The sequence below is a fragment of the Podarcis filfolensis genome, assembly GCF_964270895.1.
Source record: "Podarcis filfolensis genome assembly, chromosome: 11".
Taxonomy (NCBI): domain Eukaryota; kingdom Metazoa; phylum Chordata; class Lepidosauria; order Squamata; family Lacertidae; genus Podarcis; species Podarcis filfolensis.
This window is the reverse complement of record NC_139613.1, coordinates 2,833,813-2,855,548: the sequence shown is the minus strand read 5'-3', so window position 1 is coordinate 2,855,548 and position 21,736 is coordinate 2,833,813. Positions and strand designations below refer to the sequence as shown.

General features: G+C 45.9%; 1 protein-coding gene across 1 annotated transcript in view; it reads left to right on the top strand.

The window, feature by feature from the left end:
• Window positions 1-21,736, top strand: part of DNAI1 (dynein axonemal intermediate chain 1) — a 176,819-nt gene that overhangs the window by 98,272 nt on the left and 56,811 nt on the right. Inside the window, exons 14-17 of the mRNA XM_083575630.1 lie at window positions 6,254-6,343; window positions 10,216-10,303; window positions 12,127-12,206; window positions 20,326-20,474. Coding sequence (XP_083431756.1) covers window positions 6,254-6,343; window positions 10,216-10,303; window positions 12,127-12,206; window positions 20,326-20,474 — 407 coding nt within the window. The remainder of the gene's footprint in view (window positions 1-6,253; window positions 6,344-10,215; window positions 10,304-12,126; window positions 12,207-20,325; window positions 20,475-21,736) is intronic.

The following is a 21,736-nucleotide window of genomic DNA, read 5'->3' as shown; positions in this document are numbered from 1 at the left end:
CAACTTGAATCCAAACAACAAAACGGAGAAGGAGGGGAACCAATGAAACAAATTACTGTAATAGGACCATTTGAAAGGCCGGGGGAAAGAATTCCGGGTTGGCGCCTCTGGCAATGGCGGAGCTCCTCTGATCGGGAGGAACTTGCTCCGTGAAAAGCAGGGTCTGACCGCCATGGCGAAGGCGGAGACCCATTGAAATCACAGGCCTGTGAACTTGGGATTCGGCTGGCACCCTTTGCGCCTCCCCTACTCGCGGGGAAACCCTGTTTAGGGGATCCGGAGCGATGTGGGGTGAGTGGCGCGGTGCTTTGAATCGACTGCTTCTTTCACGGAGTGAAGCCGCATTGCTGCTGCCGGAGAGTGCTGACTTTTTCCTGTGGACAATTGGATTTTAAACAACTACCCGTGAGTAGAACGGAAAATTGGATCTTTAAATACTCTAATTTGGCACCGAAGCGGGAAGGTTCTAAACAGGAAGTCCGCCTTCCGCTTTTGTAAATAGACTGAAGCAAAGATGTTACAAGCTAAAGTCTCTGAAAGCTTTTGACAAAGGATTAAATTTCCATCGGTCAAAAATACAAAACCCCCCTTGGAAGCAGGAGAAGAGGGGGGAAGTTTGGACCTAGTGAGCCTGCAGGAGAGAGTGAAAATCAAATTACCACTGCTCTGAACCTGGGAACGGGCTGCCAGATGACGTTTGGGGAATGTTCATTGACAGAACGGATTTGACAGCTAGCTAAAATAAGAAAGATACTGTTTCCATTGTCCTCTTCTGCGTTCAAAAAAGGAGGAAAAAAGTAACTGAAAATCGAAACTATTTTTATTTGCTCGAGTTGTGCTTGAAAGAATTGATACAAGTGGAGACTGTGTCCCTCTAGAGGGAGCATGTGAAACTGTTACAGGAGTGTAACAGGGAGATCTCCAGCTGCAAGATAAGGATTCTGAGAACCAGAGATTGACCTTGGACCATTCAAAATGTTGATAGGAGAAGCTATTGTGACTGTATTATATAAAATAAACTACTCGCTGGAACAGCTTCATAAAAAGACAGATGACACGATCTTTAAAATTGATAACTTGGAACAGAAAGTGACTAATTTGAGTTAAAACGCGAGTACCAACACAGAAACAATTCAGGACTTGGCACAGGAATATACCTTGGCAGGACAAATGGCGGAGGATAAGGAGAAAGCTGTTGTTGTGAAACCTAAAGTAGTACAAGCGGGATCCTTAGTTTTACAGAAGCAAACTGAGGATTATAAATTGAGGTCTTCCATGATTGAATCTAGCAAAAGTCAGATTTTGAGGATTGGATCCCGGCTTGGACCAAAGAAGGAAAGTTGGAAAGATCCCTCTATCCAGGGATTGACTGACTTTTGGGACATGGGCTTGGGTTTGGAGGAGTCTGAAGTTTTGGGGGCCTTTAGACTTGGAGGAATTCCGAAATACGTCCTGAAACACTTTATGGACTTTAGTTTTAACCATGGAAATTTGGCTGAACTGTTCAGAAGGAATAAAAGTACTGTTAGGTTGGAGTTTTCCCGAGATTTGCTCCTGAGCATTAATGAATATGAAGAAGATTCTAAGAAGGGACTTGGAAAAGAGTTAAGAGCCTCGGACATAAGATCTCCAGGTTGATGGACTATATGGAACTGACGGAAAGGACTGGCAGAATCCGAAACCAGGGAGAGGAGATGGTGGAAGAAGATTGGAAAATTTCAAGTTTAGAAATATTGTAAAAGTAATGACTGTTAGAAAAATGGTGGAATGATATTTTATGGATTTAGCAGAAATGCTATAAGATGTTAAGTATATATAAGTAATTTAGTCTTAATGGGAAATAAGGTTAAAAAATATGTTATTTATAATATGATAGAAAATAGAGAAAGATGGAAAGGATTTGCTGAAACAATCAGTAGAAGTGGGATACAAAAAGGGAGGTGTGAGGAGGTCGAGGAAACAAGGGAATGAAGGATAGAGCATGGAAAAGGAGGGATGTTTTTAAATTGTTTTTGTTTTGCTTTATTTATGTGTCTAGTTTAATGGGTTTAGGTTGGGTTTTGTATTGTTTATATATTGTATTGTATTGTTTTTGCTTTTCTCTCTTTTTTTTCTTTTTTGTCTTTCTTTTTCTTTCTTCTTTTTTTGTAACCTTTAAAAGCAATAAATATTATTTAAAAAAAAATAAAAATGAAAGGCCGGGGGAAATAAGAAAAAATGTATTTAACTGATGTTGAAAAGTTTGTAAATGCGGGTGCTAGTCAGAGCTCTTTACTGAGGGCATTCCAAAGCCAGGTGCCAACACCTCTGAGATGCAATTCCATCCAGCAGTATGATGATGATGATGATGATGATGATGATAATAATTTATTATTTCTACCCCGCCCGGCTTCCCTAGCCACTCTGGGCAGCTTCCAACCAAATATTAAAATACAGTAATACACCAAACATTAAAAACATATGAAACTTTAGTTACAGATAGGTAGCCGTGTTGGTCTGCCATAGTCAAAACAAACAAAAAAAATTCTTCCAGTAGCACCTTAAAGACCAACTAAGTTAGTTCTTGGTATGAGCTTTCGTGTGCATGCACACTTCTTCAGATACACTGAAACAGAAGTTGCCAGATCCTTCTATATAGTGAGAAGGTGGGGAGGGGTATTACTCAGAAGGGTGGTGGGAGTGGGTGATTGGCAGATGAGCCTGTTGACGACTCTTAACGACTGCAATAGGTCTTACAGGAAAAAGCAAGGGGTGAGAAGGTGAAAAATGGCTTTGTCATGTATAATGAGATAAGAATCCAATGTCTTTGTTCAGACCAGGTCTCTCCATGGTTTTAAGTTTGGTAATGAGTTGCAATTCAGCAGCTTCTCTTTCCAGTCTATTTCTGAAATTCCTTTGTAGTAATACAGCTACTTTGAGATCTTGTATAGAATGTCCTGGGAGATTGAAGTGTTCTCCTACTGGTTTCTCTGTCTTGTGATTCTTGATGTCCGATTTATGTCCGTTTATTCTTTGGCATAAGGTTTGGCCTGTTTGGCCAATATAGAGAGCTGAGGGACACTGTTGGCATTTGATGGCATATACAATGTTAGACGATGAGCAATTGAATAGTCCCGAGATGGTATGTGTGATGTTGTTGGGGCCAGTAATGGTGTTGTCCGGGTGTATGTGGCAGCAAAGTTGGCATCTGGGTTTATTGCAGGCTCTGGTGCCAGTGTCCGTGTTACGTCTGGTTGTAGTATTATTGTGGGTTAGGAGTTGTTTAAGATTGGGTGGCTGTCTGTAGGCAATGAAAGGTCTTCCTCCCAGAGCTTGAGAAAGAGAACTGTCATTGTCCAGGAGAGGTTGTAGATCTCTGATGATGCGTTGTACTGTTTTAGCTTGGGGGCTGTATGTGATGACTAGAGGTGTTCTGTTATTTTCTTTTTTGGGTCTGTCTTGCAGCAAGTTCTCTCTGGGTATCTGTCTGGCTCTGTTGATCTGTTGTCTAACTTCATCTGCTGGGTATTTTAGTTCTAAAAAGGTTTGCTGTAGATCTCTTAGGTGAGAGTCTCTGTCTGTAGAATTGGAACAGATACAGCTGTAACGTAGTGCCTGGCTATATACAATGGACTGTTTGGTATGTTTGGGATGGTAGCTAGATTATGAAACTTTGTCTAGGTAGATCCCAAGGACCCCCCCCCCCTTTTTTTCCAAATCCACCCCATCCCAAAGTTTGGACCTGCAGCACAATATGTGCCAGAGCCACCAAGAAGCTTGTTCACAGCTTCTTTTCCTCTTCCAAATCTAGCTTTTCCTAACCTGGCTTGCCTTCTCTCAAGTGTAACCATACTGTGACTGTTTCATTCACGGCAACAGATTAGACTTCAATGGATTCCTTTTGAGAAATAAATAGGACTTGGGGCTGTGAATACGGCTTGATGGAATGATACCGATAGATAGCTTTGGTTTATATTAAAAAGAAAACCCGAGATCTCTCCAGTGTTATTTTTTATTATTATTATTTAAAAAGCTATCAGGGCTTCCTTTTAAATGCAAATGTTTGAGTTCTGCCACTTATCAGAAGATAAAGGGTGTGATAATACCAGCTCTTTGTAGCGAAATGGCATAGCATGATGGGATTGAGTGCCCATGTGCATTTCAATGGGAAGTAGAAGCCCCCGCATATCATATCGCCTCTAAATGGGCCAATATTGTGCGATATTTCATGCCAATGCATGCTACTCCTTGAAAAGAGGATTTACGTTCTGGCCTTTTCCCGTCCCTGAGCAGGGAAAGGTGGTTGCCCACTGGCCACATGGCAATCCCTAGATCTCCCTATCCAAATTTGCCTGCAGGGTTCTCTGTGGTGCAGAAAACCTAGGGTCATCATTCTAGTCCAACCCCTACAATGCAGGGATCCGTCTGGGGACAGATTTGTGAATCCGGGGACCATCCCCGGGAAATGGTGACATCTGGTAATCATAGGCTATGCCCATAATGAGCGTCTGTCGCTTACTCCTAATGTAGCTGTTCATCCAGGCTGATGGTGGATTGGAGCACATTTGCCACAACAGCCCTGTGAAGCAGGTTTGGCTGAGACTGAGCCACAGGCTCAAGGTCACCCAGTGAGCTTCATGGCCCAGTGCATACCCTCCCGCATTTCTCTGATGAAAAGAGGGACATCCTATTCCATACCCACCAACATTTTTCTGATGAAAATAGGGACGCCCTAAGGAAAAGCATTTTGAATTATGGTGCTGGAGGAGACTCTTGAGAGTCCCATGGACTGCAAGAAGATCAAACCTCTCCATTCTGAAGGAAATCAGCCCTGAGTGCTCACTGGAAGGACAGATCCTGAAGCTGAGGCCCCAATACTTTGGCCACCTCATGAGAAGAGAAGACTCCCTGGAAAAGACCCTGATGTTGGGAAAGATGGAGGGCACAAGGAGAAGGGGAGGACAGAGGACGAGATGGTGGGACAGTGTTCTTGAAGCTACCAGCATGAGTTTGACCAAACTGCGGGAGGCAGTGGAAGACAGGAGTGCCTGGCGTGCTCTGGTCCATGCAGTCATGAAGAGCCGGACACAATTAAATGACTAAACAACAACAACAACAAAAGTTGTGGCCTGTTTGACCCAAGATATACTCTTCGTCCTGTCTTGTTATTTCATTGCATCAGGTTCATGGGTCCTTGGCATGCAGCTACTGCTTTAATAGCAGAATCAGTGCAGAGAGGAGCCTGGTGCTCAAAAATCCACCATTCAGCCCGCAGTTGTATTTTGGGGGAGAGCTGATACAGTATGAATAGATTGTCACACAAGAAATATGCACTAGGCTCTCGGCTGATGGGGCTCATTTACATTAGGCGATGCTAACAGGAATCTATATCTATGGAACGGCTTCGACAGAGACAAATGCCACCTTCACGCAGTGCAGAATGTTATTGGGAAATGGCTGGTCCGGCTGATAGATGCAACGGGAGGTCCAGGCAGACAGTTTGCAAGCCAGCCCATCTTTTATTCTGCTGCCTGATTGAATTTCCACATCTGGAAATTGGATCAATTATGAGGCATTTGATTCAAGCTGAGATTTATCTTACAGACCTCCAAGTGTTTATCCTCCTCTAACTGCCCTCTTCTGAACTGTCAAAATCCGAAAGGCAAATCTCTCTGGTTTTCTACATGGGTGGTTAAAATGCAGAGTGGGTTTCCGTTCTCCTTGCAGAAGCAGCCCAAAGAGTTATGCAAAATGAGGCAGTAACTTCTTGTCTGCCCCACTTTAGATGTAAGGTGGGAGAAAACGAGCATTTTGGAGGACTTGCTGCCAGGTAAATGAGTATATGGTTGCAACCTTAGACTATTGCCTTGATCTACATAATGTATAAAGTTTGCTTAAACGGAGAAAACACAATCCATTTTCCTGCAAGGAAGTTTGCAAACTGGTGTTAGAAACCCAAGCTCTATGGTGGCTCTTGGTGGCATGATCCACCAAGTTTTTTTCCTGCGCAAATTCCTTCTAAATGGAGTGTTGGACTCACCCTGCACCCAACCGGCCTAGCAGAATAAGTCTGTCTAAGCAGAAAGGCAAACCAAGGTGAAATGTTAGGGCTTCTCTGGGGGGTGGGGGTGGGGGTGGGGGTGGCGGCAATTGGACTGTGGATTAACTGGATGAATGGAGAAAGAACAGAGTTTAGCATCTTTCGGTAAATTCCAAATAAAACCTTTTCAACTGACTCATTTGCTGGAAAATCTTTTGTGTTTCTGTTTCCCAGGTCAAGTGGCAGAAAGATGACATGGACAACAACTTGAACTTCTTCTCTGTCTCTTCCGATGGGCGCATTGTATCCTGGACTCTGGTCAAGGTAAGCATGGGGTCAGCCTGTCATTTCTGCCCCTGTTTAATATCCTGCTATGTGTGGTGTTTGGGGATGCTGCTGTTATGAAAGAAGGGACTTCGTCTTTCCCGCATTAGGCCTCACCATTCCTAAGTGCACATACCTATTTAAAAACAACAACAAAACAAAAACAATAATTTTATTTATACCCCTCCCTCTCCGGCCATAGGGACACGGGTGGCGCTGTGGTTTAAACCCCAGAGCCTAGGACTTGCTGATCAGAATGTCGGCGGTTCAAATCCCCGCGACGGTGTGAGCTCCCGTTGCTCGGTACCTGCTCCTGAGTAGATACATAGGTACCGCTCTGGCGGGGAGGTAAACGGCGTTTCCGTGCGCTGCTCTGGTTTGCCAGAAGCGGCTTAGTCATGCTGGCCACATGACCCAGAAGCCATACGCTGGCACCTTCGGCCAGTAAAGTGAGATGAGTGCTGCAACCCCAGAGTCGGCTACGACTGGACCTAATGGTCAGGGGTCTCTTTACCTTTACCTTTACTTCCCGGCCAAGACCGGGCTCAGGGCGGCTAACACTAGATATAAAACAATTGATTGAAATACAACTTAAAAAAACAAGATTAAAATACATTAAAATGCAGCCTCATTTCAGCAGAAACTCAAAAACTTTTTTGGGGATGAAAACGTCGTCTTCACCAAGGCCAAAGTATCCAGACTGGTCCTACGTGGGCCAGAAAAAAGCCAGGGAAGTCCCCAAGTAGGAGTTCCATCACAGAAGGAAAAAGGAAAAAAGAAAGAGGAGTTGACAAAATTGAGAACGTTAAGGCACTGAACCAGTCTGCCTCCATTCTTGATCTGCTTCATAAGTTCAAATGCTTCTCTGCAGGACTGTTCAGGTGTTTGATGTGGCTGCCCCCAAACTTTAGGGAGTCAGTTGCACTGTCAGCTGCGCTCATGTGAACAAAAGAGGAGTCCAGTATTCTGTTCTCATGATGGCCAAGCAGTTGCCCCAAATAGGAGAAGCAGGACCCGAGCGCAAGTACACTCTCCCCTCTTGTGGCTTCCAACAACTGGTATTCAGAGTCACTACTACCTCCAATTGCTCTCTTTGCAAAAGGCCACATTTTGTTGTTGTTTAGTCATTTAGTCATGTCCGCCTCTTGGTTTCCTGCTTGGCAGGGGGTTGGACTCGATGGCCCTTGTGGTCTCTTCCAACTCTATGATTCTATGATTCTGTGACCCCATGGACCAGAGCATGCCAGGCCCTCCTGTCTTCCACTGCCTCCCACAGTTTGGTCAAACTCATGCTGGTAACTTCGAGAACACTGTCCAACCATCTTGTCTTCTGTCGTCCCCTTCTCCTTGTGCCCTCTATCTTTCCCGACATCAGGGTCTTTTCCAGGGAGTCTTCTCTTCTCATGAGGTGGCCAAAGTCTTGGAGCCTCAGCTTCACGATCTGTCCTTCCAGTGAGCACTCAGGGCTGATTTCCTTCAGAATGGAGAGGTTTGATCTTCTTGCAGTCCATGGGACTCTCAAGAGTCTCCTCCAGCACCAGAATTCAAAAGCATCAATTCTTCAGCGATCAGCCTTCTTTATGGTCCAGCTCTCACTTCCATACATCACTACTGGGAAAACCATAGCTTTAACTATACGGACCTTTGTCGGCAAGGTGATGTCTCTGCTTTTTAAGATGCTGTCTAGGTTTGTCATTGCTTTTCTCCCAAGAAGCAGGCGTCTTTTACCACCTTAATAAATCTGGGTGGCAAACCTTTCACTTGACTCTCCTGCCACACTCCTTGACTAACGCTGTGGTCTCTGATTTCAGTGAAAAGCCTCATCTTCTTTCCACGTCTCCATTGTGCAAAGGCATTCAGGTTTTTGAAACAGATTCCAAAAATAGAGACGCAGGCGCTTTTTGGGGGCTTTATTCCTGAGGTGAGACATCTCAGCTCTTTGGCAGTGCTTTGTTGAGAGTTTCTCGTGGAGTACAGACCAAGGATGTTAAGCTACTTTCCCCCATTCACTCCATTATTAATTTTTTTGAAGAAAGGAGGAACTTTCAAAGCACAATAAAGCAGCAATTCTGGAGCTGAAAGGGCTGTGCAGGCATTGATTTTTCCAATTGTAGCACACCTCTCTAGGAAGAAGTGAAATCTAGCCCTTAAACGTTGATGTCTATTTTGTGTGTTACTTCTATTAACAGCAAAACCTTTGCTGGCTAAAAAGGGCTGTGCCTTCCAAATTGTGGCTGGTACCCTAACTAAGGTGGACACCCAGCAAGGCTGAATGTGGGAAGACACATAAAAGCAGGGGTCAGCAACCTTTTTCAGCAGGGGTTCGGTCCACTGTCCCTCAGACCTTGTGGGAGACCGGACTATATTTTGGGGGGTGGGAGTGGGAGAATGAATTCCTATGCCCCACAAATAACCCAGAGATGCATTTTAAATAAAAGCACACATTCTACTCATGTAAAAACACCAGGCAGGCCCCACAAATAACCCAGAGATGCATTTTAAATAGAAGGACACATTCTACTCATTTAAAAACACGCTGATTCCCGGACCGTCCGTGGGCCAGATTGAGAAGGCGATTGGGCCTTTAGTTTGCCTTGTTTAGTCGTTTAGTCATGTCCAACTCTTCGTGACCCCATGGACCAGAGCACGCCAGGCCCTCTTCCAACTCTATGATTCTATGATTCTTCCACTGCCTCCCGCAGTTTGGTCAAATTCATGCTGGTAGCTTCGAGAACACTGTCCAACCATCTCATTGGCCACTGTGAGAATGGGATGCTGGGCTGAATGGGCCATTGCCCTTATCTAGAATGATCTTCTTATACAGTGGTACCTCAGGTTACATATGCTTCAGGTTACAGACTCCGCTAACCCAGAAATAGTACCTCGGGTTAAGAACTTTGCTTCGGGATGAGAACAGAAATCGTGCTCCAGCGGCGCGGTGGCAGCAGGAGGCCCCATTAGCTTAAGTGGTGCTTCAGGTTAAGAACGGAGCTTTAGAACGAATTAAGTACTTAACCTGAGGTACCACTGTATTCTAGGTTCCACTGGTGGAAGTGCCCTGTGAGCAGAGTTTTGCTAGCTGGGTGCTCCTGCCTTTGGAAGGTTCCTGGCAGCATTCTCACCCATCTCTCCTTCCCCCTGGGGCCCCTGGACTCCAAAAATATCTTCTCCAGAGGTTTGGGGCCCCTGGAGCAGAACGAGGAGGTGGTACAGGGGGCTGCACAAAGAAGAAGACACCAGCAAAAAAACAACAACTAACCTGCTGCCCCACCCCTGTCCTCAAGGGGAATGCTCTGCTGTATCCCAGTTCCCCCCATGAATGGAAGAAGTTCTTCTATTTGTGGAGAGCTAGTTGGAATCCAAGCCTCTGTTAGCTGAGATTTTTGCATTGCAGTGGGTTAGACTAGATGACCCCCGGAGGTCCCTTCCAACTCTCCAGTTCCATGATTCTGTGACCCTGTGTTCCCGAAGGCAAATGGAAAGAGCTCTCATCTTTTCTTTTATTTGTCTTGTCTGAGCGTCCCTGCTGGACACATCTGGAGCACCCACCCCCCCATCATGTTTCTGCGCAAGAGGAAAAGCTTTTCTGATGGGTATGGAACTGCCCTCAGATTGATCTCAGAGAACAGCCCAGATGTGCTTATAATAGGATGCAAGGGCACATGCTAGACTCGCAAACTTCTCATTAAGACCCAGCTCCCGCAAACTGGCAGCCGCCGCCATGAAACATTCAGCGGTTTTGCTTCCTCTCTCTCTACTGTTTTCTTTTCTTTCACACCCCCTTGACAAAGTGTTCTGTTCCAAAGCGGTGCCTCATTGTTGTGACGCCAGTGCCGGCAATTGTTCTGATCTCTTTCTCCTTTCCCCAACAGAACGAGCTGGTTCATACAGACATCATCAAGCTTCTCGTGGAAGGGACGACGGTGGAAGGGCCAGAGGGCTTGCAGCTGCAGACTTTTGGTACGGGCTGAAATCTCTCCTCCCTGCGCCCCCCCCAAGACCCCCGTTTGATGCTGGCACCGAGGGCTGGAGTCCCGGGAAAGCTTATTTGGGAGCCAGTGCCACAGAGCTCGGTGGGACTTGCTCCCAAGCAACCACACACAGAAAACTGCAGCGAAGTAACCCGAGTGGGGTGTCCTCAGGAGAGGGTCTGGAAACCAAGCCTTATGAGGAACGGTTGAGGGAGCCAAGTGTGCTTATCTGGGAGAAGATGAAGAGGGGATGTGATAGCCATCTTGTACCCTGGATAGCTCAGTTGGTTAGAGCAGGGGAAGGCAACCTAAGGCCCGGGGGCCAGATGCGGCCCAATCGCCTTCTCAATCCAGCCCATGGACGGTCCAGGAATTTGTGGTTTTACATGAGTGTAATGTGTCCTTTTATTTAAAATGCATCTCTGAATTATTTGTGGGGCATAGGAATTCGTTCATTTTTCCCCTTCAAAATACAGTGGACGCTCAGGTTGCGAACATGATTCGTGTGGGATGCACGTTCGCAACCTGCAGTGGCGCGTCTGCGCACGCGCAGGCTGCAATTTGGTGCTTCTGTGCATGCGCAAAGTGCGATTTAGCGCTTATGCATATGCGTGACTGCCGAAACCCAGAAGTAACCCGTTCCAGTACTTCCGGGTTTCGGAGGTCCGGAACCCGAAAAATCGCAACCTGAAGCGACTGTAACCCGAGGTATGAGTATATAGTCTGGCCCACCACATGGTCTGAGGGACGGTGGACCAGCCCACGGCTGAAAAAGGTGGCTGACCCCTGGGTTAGAGCATGGTGCTGATAACGCCTAGGTTGCAGGTTCGATCCCCATATGGGACAGCGGCATATTCCTGCCTTGCAGGGGGTTGGACTGGATGACCCTTGGGTCCCTCCCAACTCCACAGTGATCCTATGAAAAGGCAAGGCCACCTCATTTAATCAGAAGGACTGTAGGCCTACAGAGAAGAAGCTGCCCCACGTTGAGTTTCCGCCAGCAGTGCCTTCTGTTGATGCCTATTGGCACCGGTCAGAGAGACCAGCAGGAGGTGGAGTGGCCAGAATCTCCAAATGCAACTATTAGGGGCGACACTGAGTCTGAGGGAGCTAACTGGCAGGGTCCTCCATCCCCAGGGACCGGTTGTATGAAAGAAAGCCGGTGGGGGCTGGACAGGGGCAGGCTGAGCTGGATAGGGCAGTGGCTCAGCCGCCCTCGGGAGCCAGTCTCCATGGGCTTCCACCGTTCATGCGATTAGAGGCAGCTTCCTTCCAATAAGCCCTCTTAGCCCTTCCAAAAAGAAACCTGGTTCCACAGAGTTACGCGTCGCTCGCTTCCCTTTGGTCACTCAGACTTTCAGGATGTTTCTGAGAGCAGTTTCCTCTGGAGCAAATAGATTATTCAAGGCTTACCGACGTCTTTGCAAAACCAGCCGTGTTATCGTAGAGGTTGAAGGAAGTGGGGAGCTAGCGGGCACGCAGCTGTTTCCCATTCAGAATGAGTGCACACCTCAGGATCCAACAGCTCTCTTCTGCTTCGGCAAAGCCTCTCTTTTCAGCACAGCTAGATAAAAATGGCCATGTTTTCTTCCTGGGCCGAAAACTGCAGTTTCACTTTTTCGAAATTCCCAGATTGGCCAAAGGGAGCTGTGATTGCTCCCTGCCCCAGTTAAACGGCTGGTGAATCTGGAGCTATTGCTCTTGTTAAACAACAGGTTGAATAGCTAGATCCGTCCAGGGAAAATGGAGCCCTAACAGAGTTCCATGACAAAGTTTTATTTCTTATTTATACCCCTCTCTCCTTCCAAACAGGCTGCGGGACTTCGTTTGACTTTCACAAGAAGATTGATTATTTGTTCCTTGTGGGTACAGAAGAAGGCAAAATCTACAAAGTAAGGCTCTTCCCTCTGCAAGCTGTTGCTCCTCCTGTTTCTGCAGAATGATGTCTGGCATTTGCATTCCCAAAATATGCTCTGAAAGGCTTCTGTGTCTGCATGCGGCGACGCCTGCATGACGTTTGCCAGAATCCTCTCAAGATGGGATGTTTAAGTAAAGCAAGTGAACAGATTGCACTGACTGAGTTTGAGGAGGATTTTCCCCCCTCCGGGAGAACCAGACTGTGAGCGACACTTTGGGGCAGGAAGGACTGCCCCAGTGAAGGAAATGAAATTGGCCTTGCCAAACTCCCTGCCAGGCAAAAAATAATAATCCAGCTTTTTAAGACTGCGCAAGAACGAGGAGTGGCAAGCCCAGCCATCCTGCCTGTAGAGCTTGTTTGTTAAATGGTTATTGGAAGAGAATGCCGTTGCCTTTAACGCCTTCCGACAACCAGCCCTATAATGCTCTAATTTTTGGCTGCAGAACAATTATGGCAAATTTCAGAGAGCAGCTCTGTTAATAGCATTTCGGAAGCCAAGAAGTGATTATCTTAATTACAAACCCAGCCCTATCTGCTGCCCTTTTCTGCAGATAAATTGTTTCTGCATTAATGCAGACGTGCTGCCCTGAACGGCTGCCACGTACTCTGCGTGCATGCCCTGCTTATGAATCTGCCAGGCAAAAAAACCCCTCTCTTGACGGGAGCTGGGAGCAGGGATTTGAGGAGAAGAAACTAAGGGCATCGACTTTCTGCACGGAAGTTTTGTGGAAACTCTTCTTCTCCTTCTTAATCTATTAATTGCCTTCTATGCAATCATCTCAAGGTGATGTGCAGTAGAAACAGCGAAAATCAGATGAAAACCAAACTAAAACAATATAAAATAGTCACTCACAGAAAGGACAAGTTTATCCAGCTGGGAACAAAAATGTATCCCACTATCTCCAGAAACCCAGTTTCCTGCCATAACTCCATAGGAATGCTGTTTCCTAGAAGACACACCAAAAGCCCTGCTCCAAGTTTCTGCAGAGCAGGCTTCTGAGATAGTTGCAGGAGGGACATTACCTCCAGCTGCAAGGATCTTTGGGTGTATAAGGGATAATGATGATAATAATAATAATAATAATAATAATAATAATAATATTTATTTTTACCCTCCCTCCCCTGCCAGAGCTGGGCTCAGGGCTGCTAACAACAGTAAAATTACAGTAAAAACATACAGTGGTACCTCAGGTTACATACGCTTCAGGTTACAGGCTCCGCTAACCCAGAAATAGTGCTTCAGGTTCAGAACTTTGCTTCAGGATGAGAACAGAAATCGTGCTCCGGCGGCACGGCAGCAGCAGGAGGCCCCATTAGCTAAAGTGGTGCTTCAGGTTAAGAACAGTTTCAGGTTAAGAATGGACCTCCGGAACAAATTGAGTACTTAGCCTTGAGGAGATTTCACCCTTCCCATATCCAAGAATCTCCTGATGAGTCTGCTGATTCTCCAGAGAGGAGGAGCAGTGTTCTGCTCTCTACTTATTCTGCTCCAGCACCACATCAAAGAGTCAGTCAGTCAGTCAGTCAGTCAGTCAATCAGTGTGTCGGAGAGAGAGACACTGAGCGTTACAGATCGTGTGTATAGATAAGGTTGCTACTAAGAGCAGCTGCAGACACTCAGTGCAGTGCAGCATTCTTTATGCTTAGACCTCATTTAGCTCTGTATATAGTTTGTATGATAGTTGTAGATAGAATAAAGAAGTTATTCTACAGAGCTGCTCTCCAAGTCGTTTATACTCTGCTAGACTCTGCAGTCACGAAATTAAAAGACGCCTGCTTCTTGGGAGAAAAGCAATGACAAACCTAGACAGCATCTTAAAAAGCAGAGACATCACCTTGCCAGCAAAAGTCCGTATAGTTAAAGCTATGGTTTTCCCAGTAGTGATGTATGGAAGTGAGAGCTGGACCATCAAGAAGGCTGATCGCCAAAGAATGGATGCTTTTGAATTCTGGTGCTGGAGGAGACTCTTGAGAGTCCCATGGACTGCAAGAAGATCAAATCTCTCCATTCTGAAGGAAATCAGCCCTGAGTGCTCACTGGAAGGACAGATCCTGAAGCTGAGGCTCCAAGACTTTGGCCACCTCATGAGAAGAGAAGACTCCCTGGAAAAGACCCTGATGTTGGGAAACATGGAGGGCACAAGGAGAAGGGGACGACAGAGGACGAGATGGTGGGACAGTGTTCTTGAAGCTACCAGCATGAGTTTGACCAAACTGCGGGAGGCAGTGGAAGACAGGAGTGCCTGGCGTGCTCTGGTCCAGGGGGTCACGAAGAGGCGGACATGACTAAATGACTAAACAACAACAAAAGGTGGTCTCTGGAAGTGCTACCCAGCTCGCCTAGCCCAGTCGGGGCTGAAGTGCATGAGTCCAGTTAGTGGCACTGGCTCAAGGGCGATGCTGACAAGCCTGTGGTACCACTGTAATAGGAAAAAAAACCCCAATTTAAAATACAGGTTAAAATGCAATTTAAAATGCAGCCTCATTTTAATAGTAGCCCTTAGATCAAAACCATAAAGGGAGGGAAACATAAGGGTCAGACCGAGTCCAAACCAAAGGCCAGGCGGAACAGCTCTGTCTTGCAGGCCCTGCGGAAAGATGTCAAGGGCCCTAGTCTCTTGTGACAGAGCGTTCCACCAAGTCGGGGCCAGTACTAAAAAGGCCCAGCAGGAGATTGGCAGCCAGTGAAAGCGCGGCAAGCAGAGGGTCCATATGCTACTGGTTGTTTGCCACCACCGCTGCCCCACAAGCAATCTAGCTGCCTTGTTCTGCATCAGCTGCAGCCTCCAACCAACCCCAAGGGTAGCCCCACGGAGAGTGCATTGCAGTAATCCAGCTGTGAGGCTACCAATGCTGGGACATCTGCTTTGTTGTATGTGACCCTTGCTTTGAAAAACGTGGTCACAATCAAAGGGTTCAGGAACTCAGACCAGACCCAGTTTCATAAAATCATACCAAGATTTTACTAAAACGAGAGAGAGAAACTCCCAATAATTGCACAGATTAAAATAGCTCAGAAGGTAAGAAAACAACGAACAGTAACTTATCCAGCTAATGAACATAAAGACTTACACTTAAATCTCAGTAGGCTGAGCAAAGGAGCAGGATGCTGTCAAAAGCCCAAATAGACTCTGACCTTGGCTGGCTGGCTGCTGAGAGCTCCCACCAGTCCAGGTTTTATGGGTATTTAAGACCATAGGTGTTCAACTCTTCCACCCAATTACCTTGTGACACTGGCCTTGAAGCCTTAACAGGAGACAGCTGTAATAATAATAATAATAATAATAATAATAATAATAATAATAATAATGTATTATTTATACCCCGCCCACTCTGGGCGGCTTCCAACAAAGTATTCAAATACAGTAGTCTGTTAGACATTAAAAGCTTCCCTAAACAGGGCTGCCTTCAGATGTCTTCTAAAAGTCTGGGAATTGTTGTTCTCTTTGACATCTGACGGGAGGGCGTTCCACAGGGCGGGTGCCACTACCGAGAAGACTCTCTGCCTGGTTCCCTGTAACTTGGCTTCTCGCAGGGAGGGAACCGCCAGAAGGCCCTCGGCTCTGGATCTCAGTGTCTGGGCAGAATGATGGGGGTCTTTCCCTTAGCGGTCTTTTCCTTAGCTGGAGCAGTTTTTTGCTTCTCCTTTTCTTCTAATTTCTCTCCTCATTGCTTTAGTCTTCCTGTCTCCTCTCCTTGCAAGTTTGCTGTCTTTACCTCCCCGCTCCCAGGCAGCCTCCTTTATTGCTAGCGTCCCTATCTCGCTCCCGATCGGCAAATGATCAGCGGCTTTGTTTCAATACCCACTTCCCTCTTTCAGAAAAAACAAAAGCATGATCTGCTTTTTGCCCCCTGGGCAATTTGGCTCCAGGAACCACACATTTGCTCCATAAGACGCACAGACATTTCCCCTTACTTTTTAGGAGGAAAAAAGTGCGTCATGGAGCGAAAAATATGATAACTAACTGACCAATCACATCGGTTCTGCCCCCCCCAAAAGTCCTGCTCCTCCCAACAAAATTTCTGGCTACGCCCATGGAAGCAGGTGCAGTTGTGCCCTTAATGAGTTGTCCGTATAATTTTGCTTTGGTCATTCTCTGAGCCTGGACCTCATAGGTTTCTTGCCATATGTGGTTTGGGCTAAGGGGAGTCTTCTTGCCAAGATAGCACCACCATCAACAGCCATCCGAATGTTAATATTTCCTGGCCCTCCAGCCCTGTAAAACCTCTTCTGCATAAGAGACAAACATTCAGACAAGGCAGCGTCTTCCTTCTTCTGTTAAATTGCCCGTGGCCTGATTGCCGGAAGGAAGGCGTTGGTGAGGAAACATACTGATCTTGGGTTTCAGGAATCATTAGCAATGATGGAGAGTTGCTGCTTTGCAGGTGCGCTTTCAGCAAAATAATTATGTGCAGGACCAGCAGCTCAGCCTCTCGGAAAGATTCCTGGACCTTAAACATTTATAAAAATTTCTTTTTTTTTAAGAAGATATTTATTAAGATTTTCCATTTTATACAAACCCCCCAAAAAGGGAAAAAATTAAAAAGAAAAAATATTAAAAACACATAAATTTCATATCTTTTTTTTCAATAACATATTTCCCTGACCTCCTCATACCTCCCCTTCTTGTATTCCAGTTCAATTTGTTCATCCAGCAAATCCTTATCTCATAGCATTACAGCTAAAAGCCTTATTTTCTATCCATCTTCTTAAATTATTGTAACATACTTTTACTTATATACAAAAAAAGAACTATTTTTTCATATTCTTTTATACCAGTACAGCTGATAACCCCTTAATTTCAATCCAACATCATTCAATATTCCTTAATATCACAATATTTTTGCAAATAGTCTTTAAATTTCTTCCATTCTTCTTCTGCCGATTCTTCTCCCTGGTCACGGATTCTGCCAAAAACATTTATAAAAATTTCAGCGATGCTGGAACGTCCAACTCACCCAAAGAGGCAACTCTGTCGCCTGAACCAATGCAATTTAACAGGGAAGATCAGCTTATCTGGAAGGCCCTGGGATACCCCATGAGTCAGAAATTAATAACTTTGCTTTCAGGCAGAACTGGTCAACTGGAAATAATAATAATAATAATAATAATAATAATAATAATAATAATAATAATAATAATAATTATTATTATTATTATTATTATTATTATTAATATCCCGCCCTCCCCAGCCGAAGCTGGGCTCAGAGCGGCTAACAACAGTAAAATAATACAGCATTCTAAAATCAATTCATTATAAAATCAGTTCAAATCAAATTAATGGCAACCATGGGCTAGAGTTCTGTGAGGATTACCAAAGATAGGGACCTTCGGCAAAGGTGCAGCAGAGATTTGCATTTGGTCTTGCCAAGTCTGAATGCTGGAATTTAAGCTTGTTCAACTCTGACATAAGCTTTAAAGTCGCTGACCAGCTGTGGCCAACTCACTCCATCTCAGCCTCTGTAAAATGGGTTTATTTTTTGATCTTGCAGGGTTTACGTATTTGTGTGAGACTTAGAGGTGGGGTGGTCTATGGTACGAACTAGGAAGAACAACGCTCTCTGTTGAAATACAGTAATGCTGTCTGTGTGTTTTTAGCAAATTTGTGCTAACTAGGGCCAGGGCCTTTTCAGTACTGGCCCCGACTTGGTGGAACGCTCTGTCACAAGAGACCAGGGCCTTGTGGGACTTGACATCTTTCCGCAAGGCCTGCAAGATGGAGCTGTTCCGCCTGGCCTTTGGCTTGGACTCAGTCTGACTGTTATGTTTCCCTCCCCTTATGGTCTTGATTTATTGGCTACTTTTAAAATGAGGCTGCATTTTAAATTGCATTTTAACCTGTATTTTAAATTGGTTTTGTCTCCCCCCCCCATTATGTTTTTACTGTGATTTTATTGGTTTAGCTGCCCTGAGCCCGGCTCTGGCCGGGGAGGGCAGGGTATAAATAATTTATTATTATTATTATTATTATTATTATTATTATTATTATTATTATATTAAATAATTAATTAAATACAGCTGCAAGTAGTAAGAACATGAAGGCTGGTATTCAGAAGCTCTGCTGCCTCTGACTGTGGAGGCAGAACATACCCATTATGGCTAGTAGCCACTAATATCCCTCTCCTCCATGAACTGGTCTTTTGTTGTTTAGTCGTTTAATCGTATCCGACTCTTCGTGACCCCCTGGACCAGAGCATGCCAGGCACTCCTGTCTTCCACTGCCTCCCGCAGTTTGGTCAAACTCATGTTTGTAGCTTCGAGAACACTGTCCAACCATCTCGTCCTCTGTTGTCCCCTTCTCCTTGTCCCCTCCATCTTTCCCAGCATCAGGGTCTTTTCCAGGGAGTCTTCTCTTCTCAGGAGGTGGCCAAAGTCTTGGAGCCTCAGCTTCAGGATCTGTCCTTCCAGTGAGCACTCAGGGCTGATTTCCTTCAGAATGGAGAGGTTTGATCTTCTTGCAGTCCATGGGACTCTCAAGAGTCTCCTCCAGCACCAGAATTCAAAAGCATCAATTCTTCGGCGATCAGCCTTCTTTCTGGTCCAGCTCTCACTTCCATACATCACTACTGAGAAAACCATCACTTTAACTATACGGATCTTTGTTGGCAAGGTGATGTCTCTGCTTTTTAAGATGAACTGGTCTAGTATTTAGTAAATATATGAGCGAATGGTTTTCCTTATTCTAAAATCAAATCCAGAACAGTAGCCTTGTTAGTCTGTGCAAAGCAATGCATTGGCAAGGGCTGAAAGAAGCTGCATTTCAGGCGGGTTGGACTAGATGAGTCTCAGGGTCCCTCCCAGCTCTACTCTTCTATGATTCTAGACTATATCTTTCTGGGGAACTTAGCTTGTTCTAGTAGGTGGCTACCAGCCCTGATGGCTCTGGATCAAGGCCAAATTAGAAGCCCCCCAAGTTAGGCCATAAAATTCAGTATTCCAAGCAGGATTTTCATTGAGCCTGTTTCTGTTTCCTCAATGGATAGTGAAATATACTGAGAGTCGAGAGTGGATTTCATGCTCTTTATTCAGCTCATAGTGGTGAGGAGGAATGGAAGTTCCCCCAGAATGTCTGCCTTATATACATTATTTACACAATGGGCCCCACCTGATTGGCTAATTCTGGGATTCTCCTGTAGGCCAATCAGGTTGCGGATTCCCTTCCATCTGGAGCTGGATTGGGTGGCTCCTGTGGACCAATCAGACTGCTGCATTCTGGATCCTATTGTTCTAGGGCCAATCAGACTGCTGCATTCTGAATCCTATTCAACTCAGTACATAACAGATAGCCATCAATTGCATGACTGGCTAGAATGAACCATGACTTCTTGACCCCCCCCCCCCCGCTGCCCCAAGGGATCCCTCTGCATAGGACCCAAATCAGGGAAACTTCCTAGGACCTGAATTGGACCAAAAGTGTTGTGCCCTTGGAATGATTTTGCAACGTGAAGAAATATCTCTTGGGAATGGTACCTTTCAGTACTTCCAGACTTCGGGGGGGGGGGCATTTTACAAGCCCCTTAATATGACAAATTCTGGAAATACCAATGATCAGAAGGCCTCTGGAAAATGCGGTCTGACAATTCTCCTGCCCAGTTACTCATGGAACAGCCATTAGCCTTTTCCCCAACATCTCCCTTGTCTGCGTTTTCTATGATGTCCTTACCCCTGTCACTTGTGCAGCATCTAGCATGCTGTTTATGCTACATGTCTGTTTAATGAGAAGCAGAAGTTGCAGTCACCCGAATCGGACATCCAAATCTGAACTCCGGGTTCTTTGCATTACTATACATTAGCTTGCGGCAGCGTCTCCTGAGGAGCGAGTAGGAATTCTTCAAGGGGCTGGAAATGGACGCTTAATAAACAGCCCGGCTCTAAAAATACTTCCATTAAGCCCAATTTCACTGGCCGGATTCGGGATTGCAGAGCAGAGTGAGGAAATTACTGTGATGATCAGGGCTCCGTGCTGTGTGCCGAAGAGAGACAAAGCAGGTATCAGGTGTTAAGTGAAAACTCGTCTCCGGGGGGGGGGGGGGGAGGAAATAATGCAGAGAGCTGAGCAGCAGAATGTCACCAACTCCTTGTATTTTTGCAGTGTTCAAAGTCCTACTCGACGCAATTCCTGGACATCTTTCATGCTCACCATATGGCCGTCGATGCCGTGAGCTGGAACCCGTTCCACAGCAAGGTTTTCATTTCCTGCAGCTCAGACTGGACGGTGAAGATCTGGGACCACAACATAAAGTATGTCCAGCCACAGCCTGTGCATTGCCCTGCCGTCATCCCCGTGCACTGGGGGATGGAGGGCAGTTGTGATTTATGCTGATAACCTTTGGAACTCCCTGCCTATTGATCTCAAGCAGGCACCTTCACTGTACTCTTTCTGGCACCTGCTAAAAAACTATTTTTGTGTGTGTGTTTTGACATGCCTGCTCAGAGAGTTGATGAAGGTTTTAATCTGTCTTTAGCCTGTGGTTATTTTTTCAATGTCTTAAATTGTTGTTGTTAATGCTTCTTACTTATAATTTAGCAAACTGCTTTGGCGGGTGGGGGGGAATGGTGGATGCTGTGTGTGTGTGTGTGTGTATACAGTCATACCTTGGGTTACAGACGCTTCGGGTTGTGCGATTTTGGGTTGCGCACCGCGCCAAACCCAGAAGTACTGGAACGGGTTACTTCTGGGTTTCGGCGCTTGCGCATGCACAGAAGACTAAATCGCAGTTTGCGCATGCGCAGAAGCGCCAAGTCGCAATCCGTGCATGCGCAGACGCGGCGCTGTGGGTCACGAACGTGCTTCCCACACAGATCACGTTCGCAACCCGAGAGTCCACTCTGTGTGTGTGTATAATTATGCAGTGTATTAAGTTTAAGAAATAAATAAATAAAACAAATTATGCCCAATGGGCAGGAGTTCTCTGTGGCTGTTCTCCATGGCTATGGGATGGCCACAGCTTTCCTTCTGCAAAGGTGGTACATCACTAGAGGCAGCAAGGCTGGCACAAGAAGTAGCCTGAGCCGATGGGCAAGATGGGTTGGGAGGCCAGAGAAGCAGTCCCTAATCTAAAAGGTGCCCTCCAAAACCCCTTCTGGAGGATGCTGGCTGGAGCAAACAGCTGGATCACACTCAGTTGTGCACAGCAGGGGGGTTGGCTTGTCGTGGCACAGCTTTGAGGTCACACAGTTCAGCCACTTGGAGGAGCAAAATGCCCCTGGCAGACTCTGGCCAAAAGATGCCCTTCGTTGGCCCACATGTGGGTGCCAACCTTCATCCTCTCCCTGCAGTGGGTCGCACCAGAGGGGACTTATTCAGCTGCCCACTGGCCTCAATGGCCCTAAAAGCAAAAGGGGAGTAGAAAAAAGACCTTCTGGGCAGACTGGTTAAACTTCTCTGCCTCCAGGGAACTTTCCTTTGCCTTCTATGGAACTGAACAGAACCTACCTTTTTTTTGGAATATTCATGTCCGCTTTCTGTGTGCCATCTATAACCCTTTCCTTTAAACCAGTGG